Below are 9,501 nucleotides of genomic sequence, written 5' to 3'. Positions count from 1 at the left end.
CACACATTTAGATGTACCACTCCAAGACTTTGTCTCTGCTTTATCTGGTAATACAAGAGTTCAACAAACTTCCCTTCCCTGGCCCCTTAATTACTTTGGTTTTGACAACATTAACTACCAGAAAGGTAAAAACTGAAATTATCCATGAACCACGGTGTTGTTGCATGTGCCTGCAAAATCCAGGATGTGAGCCTTCTTGATGTTTGGATAACCACACACTCCTCAACAGAAGAAAGATGTTCTTTACTCCGAGAACCCTACCTATCCAGAATTACTATGAAAGGATAAAAAAAGAACTGCCATCAACCCCTCTGGTTCTACTGTAATACAAATCCCTTTGTGTATCAATCTTAAAACACAGTGAAAAAATCTATTTAACCCACCCAAGAAAAGGCAATATAGAAACATGAAAATTATCAAATTCTTTCTATTTATTTACTGCCACATGATTAGAGACCAATTTTAGCGGTAAGACTTCTGGTAGCGAGCACGAGCACCAGGTCCCCCAAATTTCTTGGATTCACAACGGCGAGGATCTGCAACAAGCAGAGTCCTATCATACTGGATTAGAATATCCTTGATCTCTTTCTTGGAAGCTTCGTCAACATCTGTTTAAAAAAAAAAATAAAAACTTTAATTTAAGCAGTCTCACATGGAACAAATCCAAATTAATGCTTTTTGCAATAAAACAACCAAAAGCCATAGATTTCCACTTAAAGCTAATAAAACAATCAAAGTTACTCACATTTTTGATAGTAAGCCACCAAAGCTTTGGAAATAGCTTGACGGATAGCTGTTAAAATAATACAAAAGATTAATAAGGACTGCAAATCCATTTAAGATTTAAACACAAAATGCCAGTTATCTGAGAAATGTGCTATTTTGTTCACTGCCAAATTGTCCTTTCTCTCCTTAATAGCCCCTCCCACACACTCCACGTGACCCTTACTTTGGCAAATCTTAAGAACACCCACAGTTTATTTGTTGATTTGACAGCTGCCAGCCTGCCAAGAAATTGTGCAAGGGCTGTCTGAACACCTTCTCTCCCAAATACTAATGGAAGTTCATCTTCTACCTACAAGCAGTCAACTTTCAAACTCTTCAGGAATACAGTACTCTGAAATTCCTACACTTCTCAACAAAGATAAAAGTGATTGTGTGTTGAAAGACTAAGGAGGCAAAAAGGACAACAGGATGGTCTGAGTGCTAGAACATAGCAATACGAAAAAACCAGCACAGTAACAGTAACCAGAACTTAAACCAGGAGGATGGGAGTAACTGTCAGGATGTTGTTACACTTATCTGTCAAAATACTAACATCAGGATTCTGATGAAAATATTAATGTTCTAAAAAACAAATGGTATTGAGTTTGGGCCTAAAATTTGCCACTGCTTTTTATGCAGCCTCAGCTCCACTTCACTAACTACATTCACATTAAGAGCAGAAGAAATCTTTTTTAAGATGAACTTTTATCAACAGCTAATGCAAATATAGTCCCAGCCTTCTCTGCAAAGGGAAAACTGACTCGCTTTGCTCATACTGGAAAGATGCTTCTAAACAACATGGAAATATACAACTAAGGATATAATTTCTAAAGCTAAACCCCTCCAAAAATCCTCGTGCTTAAGTTGCATTTGAACTATTCTGTCACTGCACAATGTAAAGGTAGTTCCCTTGGATTTCAAAACTTCATTTTGCTTCACTCAGCTTATTCTGTTACAGCTTTGCACATAAAATGTAATCAACATGCCCTTATGAAAAACTGCATCTGCACAGTGGGGAAAGAACAGTCTGGCAAGTCACTATTCCAAATTTAAGCCTCTTAAATACGTGGCCGCATTGGGTCTGGCTGAGATGATTTTCCCATGACAGTTCTCATCTGGTTTGTGTTCTGGCTCCAGCTGAGCAGTGCTTGGACAGCACCAAGGCTGTGCCTACAACATATCTCCATCAGCATTAGGCTGGGAGTGGGTAAGATCTTGGAGCAAACACAGCCAGAACAGCTGATATCCAACTGACCAGAGGGGATATTCCACATCAGAGGATGTCTGCTCAGCAGTAAAAGCAAAGGAAGAACAACTGCTATAGGTATTAAGGCCCCACTTCCCGGGAAGTGGCTGAACACTGCCTGCTGATGGAAGCCTTCTGTTTTCCCTTGATTCAGTGCACAGTCTTTGTTTTAGCTTTATTTATCTGCCTTCATCTTGACAAAGTTCTTCCATGTTATTTTCTCCCCCCTCCCCATCAAGATAAGAAGAGTGATCCAGCAGCTTGGTGGGTACTGGACATCCAGCCAGTGTCAACTCACCACAGAGGCTTTACCCATTGCAGCCCACAACATAAATTCCACCAAAACCCTCACCATAGATCTGTGCTACGTGGCCACCACCCTTCACACGGACTCTGATGTCAACACCAGCAAACCGCTCCTTCCCCAGGAGGAGGACAGGTTCAAGCAGCTGGGAAACGAAACACAAAGAGAATTCATTTGTAGTAAGGACCAGAGCTTGTAGCAGCTTTATCAAACGTGATGTTACTGAATCTTCTGAAAAATGGAGCCTCGATTTTAAAAGCACACACCCTGGACAAGGACATCTCCTGCAGAGTTCTCTGATATCTACTTGCACTGTCATAAGACACATTTACTGAAGTCTTTGGTTTATTTAAGTTTCAAGTATCTTAATAGCAAAGCACAGCTACATGGGAATTAAGAACAGAGAATAGTTTAACAAGAATGCCACAACTACATACAAAAATAAGTTCATTAAAATTGAAGACTCAAAGTAACTTATAGGCAGTCTTCTTCATTATTTATTGTACTTTATAGTTATCTAGACAGTTTCAGATTTTGTCAGCATTGTTCAGCAGCTACTGTGTAAAGTTCTAAACCACCTTTTAAAAATGAGGGCTCTAAGCCACCCATTTCAGTTTATAAAGTGGATAGGAAGTATAGAAAATACTTCACATTAACTGAAACCTATTAAGCAAAACCCCCCTTCACAGAGGTGCAACTTACTAAATTTTCATGACAGCATCTCTACTTTAGGTTAACAGCCAAAAATTTGGTACTTTCAGTAGGACAAGCCACTTGTCTCCAGTGTGAAGCAATTACACATATAAAGGGTAAGCAGAGCAGAGGTCAGGTGGATGCTTACTTTGTACTGCAGAGTTCTGGGCTCAATCATTTCCAGAGGTCTTCCATTAACTTTAATGAGGCCATTCCCTCTCTTGCAGTGGGCAACAGCCGTTGCAGTTTTCTAAAAATCCAAATGTGTATTAACACAGCGTTTCATTTTTGTACAAGCAGCAGGAACTTCAATTTAACAGTCGAGCAGTCTTAGTCTTATGCCTCCGACTAACATTATGCACTAAACGAAACAGTATCTCTCCCTACACCTCCAGGTATAATCACAATACTAAAACAGAATCTTAATAAAAGTTTCAGTACCTGATTTATAGTTACAAGATTCAGTTGCATAGGAAGGAAAGATCTCTCCGTTCTACAATACCGTCGTTTTGTGGCTCATTTTCTCACAAGAGATTGGTACCATGAATTATTCGAGACGCTGCATTCCGGCCAACTTTACCTTTCCGCCACAACCTCACAACGCGGTCCATGGACACCGGCAATGGTATGCCGGGCCGCTGTGGATTGGGGCGACAATCCCGAAGACTCCGGGGAGAGGCCGCCCAGACCCACTCCCGACGGGAGCAAACCCTTTCCCCACCGCCCCGCAGCGGCCCAGGGACACGGCGCGCTCCGGGGGGCACGGAGCGGGGCACGTGGGCTGCCCGCGGGACTCAGCCCGCCGGCCTCCCGCGGCCCGGCCCCGCCGCACGGCCCCGGCGAGGAGCTGCGGCCGCCACACACCGAGCGCGAACGGCCCCAAGGCGCGGCCCAGCCCGGGAGCGAGGAGCAAATGGCGCAGGCCGCCATGCCCGCGCCTCACCTTTCGTCCGAAGACCTGGACGCTCTGCAGGGGGCCCTTGGCCGGCATGGCTGCTCCTGCAAGAGAGAGGGAACGGCGTGAGCGCGGGCGGGCGGGGGAGCAGGCGGCGCGGCCGCAGCGCCCCGGCACCCACCCGTCCTCGGCGGCGGCTCCGCGAAAAGGCCGCGCGGGGCTTCCCGGCCTCGGATCAGGGGCGCCGCGCCGCAAAGCACAACGCCATCACTTCCGGCAGCGCGACAGAGAGCACTCCGGGCTGCCCGGCGCGCTTTGCGGCAGCGCGGGGCCCCGCTGGCCGGCCCCGGCGCGGAGCAGCGTTGGTCTTGTGCGGCTGCGCGATGGCGGCGATGGAGGCCGCGCCGGCTGCAGGAGGCCGCGCCGGCTGCCGGAGGCTTCCTCCACTGAGGGCTGACTCCACAGGGCAGAACCTAGGCGGGGTTCTGCTGTAAAGACCACAAAATGATGCCGTGCCCGATAGGTTCCCAGTCGCTTTTTCAACCTCCTTGAGATGCAACGATACGAACTCCGTAGCTTTTATAATTTTGTACTCTGGTAAACCGTAGAAGATGAAGCATTAAATTCGCTTCTAGTACTTTTTAGTACTGTACACTGACACATATTCAGACAATGCCTTATACCCACTTAAATACTCAGTAATGGTTACATTTAAGATCAGCTCAGAGTTCTCTTTAGATTTAGTGCACTCGGGGAACCCCATCAAATTTATCTTCTGTCTCCGTTGGTTTGTTTTTTTTTTCTTGTTTAATATCTTGTCGTAAAGCATGGAATTTAAGTCACTTTCAGACTGAAAATATTTTACTTCCAATGCGGTAGTATTTAGCATGCAAAGTTTTCTAGAAGGATAAAAGGAGAATCTGTTTATGAAGTGAGGTTACTCTTCTTAGACATTTTAACTGACAAGACATTTAAATTACTATGGTGAATTGGAAAGTTGACTGCTCAAATGAAACAATCAGTTCCTTTGTCTTTGGACAGGATTTTGAATACTGAACATTAGTCATCAGTCATGTGAGGATTTAAACAAGCACTTGGCTTTATGCAATTTGAGTGATTAGTTCTGTTCAAGTGAATAGGACTGTGCAGAACGTGTGAGATTTAGCACATCTCAAACCCTCAATTGTAAAAAGCTTTAACATGTGATCCAAGAAGTGATTTATTTTTTTAAGGCCGTTTCCTAAGGAACAGTGTTTATGCAGTCACACGAGTCTATCATCCAGTCTTTGCCTATCATCGAAGGAAGGGGAATGGTCACCTCTTTGTTGGCCAGTTTCAGTTCTTGGAGATGAGTGGAAATTTCAGAACCAATTTAGGTTCTACAGATTTGGTGAAAATAGGTGGCTCAGCATAAGAGAGAACTTTAATTTGCGCAATGAAAGCAGCTGCAGGAGCTGAAATATTAAGACATTATAAAACCTTTATTTAGGTGAAAAAGAGAAAACATAATACCTAATTAACCCAGTTAGACAAAAAGTTTCAGCTAAGACTTATGATCAACCCAAAGGTGAGGCCATTAGTAATTCAGTTTTGTTGGGTGTCCAGGGAATTTTAAAGAAAGCAACTCTAAATCTGTTTTCTATGTGGGCATAATCTACTGAAGACCTGTATTTTAATAGGAAATATACCATTAAATAGGTATTTTTAAAATGTGTAAAACTTACATTTTGGGACCATGCTTTCTTAGGTCCTTTAAAATTCATCCTCATTTGGATGTTCATCTGCTGCATGCTCTTTCTGGAACTGAAAACAATTATCCTAGCAAAGCCTGTGTGAAAACCAGGGATATGCCGACATAAATGTGTCTTTCTGCCTTCTATTACCAAAAGAACACAATAACTAACATATGGTGATAAGTTTGCCTGGAAGATAAGGTTAAAGGCTTTGTGCTGCCTGTTCCTTTTGCTTTCTAGCATAAAAACGGGAATAAGAGCTAAGAGGTTGTAGGCTGTAACATTGTAAGAGTTAATTGGAACATGAATAGCACAAAACAAGCAAAAAAAAAATATTACAGAATGGAAATTAAATCCCTCAGGCAATATACTATACTTTTACAAAAGGTCCCAGCACTAACAATATCCCTATTTAGTTTTACTGAGCACAGAGTACTTCAAAGTGGTAACATATCTCAGATTTCAAAAGGAATACATGGTAAGGATCTCCGAGCACCATCTACAAACTCTTGTGTTCACTTCCTTTTTATTTGTGAAATAATTGCACCAGTGGAATGTAAGGCATTTGTTTGGTGGCTTTTTTTTTTTTTTTAACCTGATTTTGCACCAGTGTGAGGACTTGTATAGGGAATAATCAGATGCAGAGAAATTAGAGCATGTTTGCTGGTAAACCACTCTTAGCAGAAAGAGCATCTCATTAAAAAGCTGGCAGGTTTGGACTCATCTAGAGATAGGGCATTTTATTATTTTCTAGTAGAAGGAAAACTATTTGGATTTTACTCAAATGTAAGTACTTTATTTTGCAGTTATTCCGCATTCTACTAACGGATGATGTGCTATGTATCTTTGTAGCAATGAGATTCTTACAACTACCAAATCTTTTACATGGGCATTTAGTGAGGCTTTAAGGGATTGAGAGTCTCACGAGCTGACCTCCTCCACTAGGGCTGCTTTGACCTCATTGCAGGCTGTGATGTGAGCTGCTGTGACCTGCTCATCCCCCTCAGACCAGCCTCATGCAGTGCTGCTCTCCCAGTTTTCTGGAAACAGTGAGGGTATGGCGGCAGGATGTAGCACCGTAAGGAATGTCTCTGACAACATCTCCAGTTGTTTATTCACTGTGTGACAGGAGCACAAACCTTGTGTATATAACATGGCTCCACAGGGAGGAGGGCTGGAAGGGAGTGGCAGGAGGTGGACAAAGGTGAGCTGAGCAGAGCCAAGGAGTTGGGCTGAGGAGAGCGGCACTGAATCTTTCTCCGGAAACTTGACAGTGTGGAGCATATGGAAAACTGCAGTACAAAACCTGTGTGTCAGTCCACTGCCCAACAAGACTGTCAGGCTGATGCAGTGCAACCCATGAATTTTAAATTTATACGTATTTGTTACTTGAATGATCACAATTTATTTGGCAACACAGTAGTCAAATATATTGAAGATTTTTGTGACTCACATGCTTGCGTGGGGTTTGTTTTTTCTGGGATTTTATGTAGTTTGGAATTTAAAACAGCAAGTGTCTGGACTTCCATGTGAAATCATAATATCGGTTCTCCGCTCAGATCTTGTCATCTTTGAAATCAAATTCACACAGAAGTTCAGAAGGTAAACATTCAAAGAGGACGGCATTTTAGCTTCTGCTTTGCACTGAATTATGTAGCTGCCAAGGGTGTAAGGCAACAAAGAGTCAAGGTCAATATGTTAACAAGGCCAGCTGTAATGTGATTCTAAATTTCCTCCTGTTTAAAAAGGAGAGAAAATGCTCTCAGTGGAAAAATAATGGGAGAAATTGTGAGATAATACATCTCCCTCATAAATTATCTGAAGCATTAATAGAAAGGTGAGAGCTATGGGAAAATACAATAAGTTACTTCTACATATATTGTCATAGGAAATAAAATTATTGTGAAAGTAAAGGAACATTTAAGGGAAATACAAAGAAACAGCCTTCTACACAGTCCACAATCACATTTTAAAAGATCCACGCCTTCTACCAAAATGTCCCAATTTGCAGCTGATGGTACTTTGTAGGATTTTGTGTGGTTTTTTAGCAGAGTGGATAATTTTAACCAGGGAACAGATTTGTCGGATTTTATGCATGATAAACAAAGCAAATTCTCTGAAGTTTTTACTTCAGACAGCAAAATCATCTCTTCAGAAGGCAAAGTTGGTCTTGCACAGTTTTGTATCTTTTGAAAATTAGTAGATTCCTTCACTAGGAATTATGAAGTATTTCGAGAAAGAAGATACTGACATTCCTTTTTGATGGCAGATCTTATAATCTGAAAGGTCTGGGATACCAGAATATAATTCTCATATTACAGTTTGTAACTGATGCATGTTTGATGATAAAGTGTAATTAGCTAATGGATCCCATTATTTCTGAGGCTTGCTTTTCACAGATCATATTCATCCAGGCAGCAGCTGAAAAGTTTTCTAAATTCAATTAGTGCAAGAATGCTGTGGCCAATGGAAAAATGTTTGATGCATGCCAGAAAACAAATCTTCCCAGCTCTTGGAAATGTGTTCTGAAAACAAATATGGATCACACAAGATTTTCATAGCAATAAATATTTTTTCCTAAAAATATATTTAAAATCTAAAGCAAAATTTTTGGTTTAATTATCCTGCTCTGATGAAGCTCTGTAGCATAGGCTCTGGAACTTAAGGATATGGGTTATCCTGATTGGTGTGAATACTGACTCCCATTTTCAGGTTAAAAATGTTAATGTCGCATTGAGATTGAAAACATGAGGCGATTTCTAATGAAGAAATTCGCACTGTGATAGGCTCATTCACACTGAAATTCAATGCATGTAAATAATTAGCAGTACAATAGTTTAGTTAGGACCAGGCTTAGCATTGCTACTTCGGAAAAATCACAATTAATGATTGTCTTGACTTTCATTTTGAATGAATAGGCTAGCTCTTTCAGTACAATGAACAATAGAAATACAAAGCTCATCTTGTGTCTGAACATACAGACCAAGATTAAGGCTCATTGTTTCAGCTCTGTTACCTGCCTTGTTGCTGAAATCTGAAAATAGTTGTGACTTAAATTTGCGATGTGCATCCTATTTACAATGACTGGAAGTTTGTATAATCAGTTAACATACTAACTTTCCAGCCAGAAAGTTATGGCTCATTTTAGAATCTGTCTGTATATTAAAGGCTAGAATTTAATTATCTAGAATTTAGACTTGCAATGTGCAGGTCAATCTCTCTTGCAGCATACAGGGGTTTAGTGAAATCTATTGACAGCAAATTAGAATTACTTAAAACTATTCTCTGCATTCACAGAAGCTGCTTTTAAGTGTGTGTGCGTGAGCTCACACACTCACACTTTTGTATGTCAACAGGAATCAAAGCTGCAAGAAGCTGACCTGGCAACAACCCAGTACCTCCAAGCTACACTAATAAGCAAAGAAGTAAATAGAATCAACAATTTATTTTTTTAGAACAGAACGGCATCTCCAAGCTTCCTGCTGTATTTTGCTGCCCCTGGAGGCTGCTTCTCAGTTTAGTTCCCATTTTTAGAAACTAAACACAGCAGGGTCCAGTGGGATCCAGCTGCCCTCTCTCAACTCTTCTGCAGAAAGAGAAGACCTGGGTCTTAACTTCTGCAGGGCTATTTGGATCCTTTCTACTTTCTTGTATTAAAGAAGTATGAGGAAGAGTGACCATAGAAATAGACACCTGTTAGTAAAATAGACACTTAAAATACAGGCTTTTTACTCCAGTTGGCCTAATTATGTTCAGATTGCAAATACAATACTGCACTCCATGATCCATGGGTCTGCACTTCTCCTTAAATCACACATTTGATGTAACACATTCAGAAAGTTGCTGACTTCTGGTAGATAAAAAG

The 9,501-nt window shown here is 41.4% G+C and overlaps 1 protein-coding gene across 2 annotated transcripts in view; it reads right to left on the bottom strand.

Annotated features, from left to right (window-relative positions):
- Positions 1-409: 409 nt before the first annotated feature.
- RPS16 (ribosomal protein S16) overlaps positions 410-9,501 on the bottom strand; it is a 30,235-nt gene continuing 21,143 nt past the window's right edge. The window contains exons 1-6 of one of the 2 annotated variants that reach the window (XM_066183307.1): positions 4,085-4,179; positions 3,952-4,007; positions 3,157-3,258; positions 2,364-2,460; positions 746-793; positions 410-608 (exon numbers count right to left, since the gene is read on the bottom strand). In XM_066183307.1, the coding sequence (XP_066039404.1) occupies positions 463-608; positions 746-793; positions 2,364-2,460; positions 3,157-3,258; positions 3,952-3,999 (441 nt within the window). In that variant the 5' untranslated portion in view covers positions 4,000-4,007; positions 4,085-4,179 and the 3' untranslated portion in view covers positions 410-462. Of the gene's footprint in view, positions 609-745; positions 794-2,363; positions 2,461-3,156; positions 3,259-3,951; positions 4,008-4,084; positions 4,180-9,501 lie in introns of those variants that run through there. The other variant, XM_066183308.1, reaches the window with a different exon arrangement.

Source organism: Chamaea fasciata, unplaced genomic scaffold, assembly GCF_029207755.1.
Source record: "Chamaea fasciata isolate MVZ Bird 193981 ecotype frontalis unplaced genomic scaffold, bChaFas1.0.hap1 SCAF_5, whole genome shotgun sequence".
Taxonomy (NCBI): Eukaryota; Metazoa; Chordata; class Aves; order Passeriformes; family Sylviidae; genus Chamaea; species Chamaea fasciata.
This window is presented reverse-complemented; position numbering and strand designations above follow the sequence as displayed.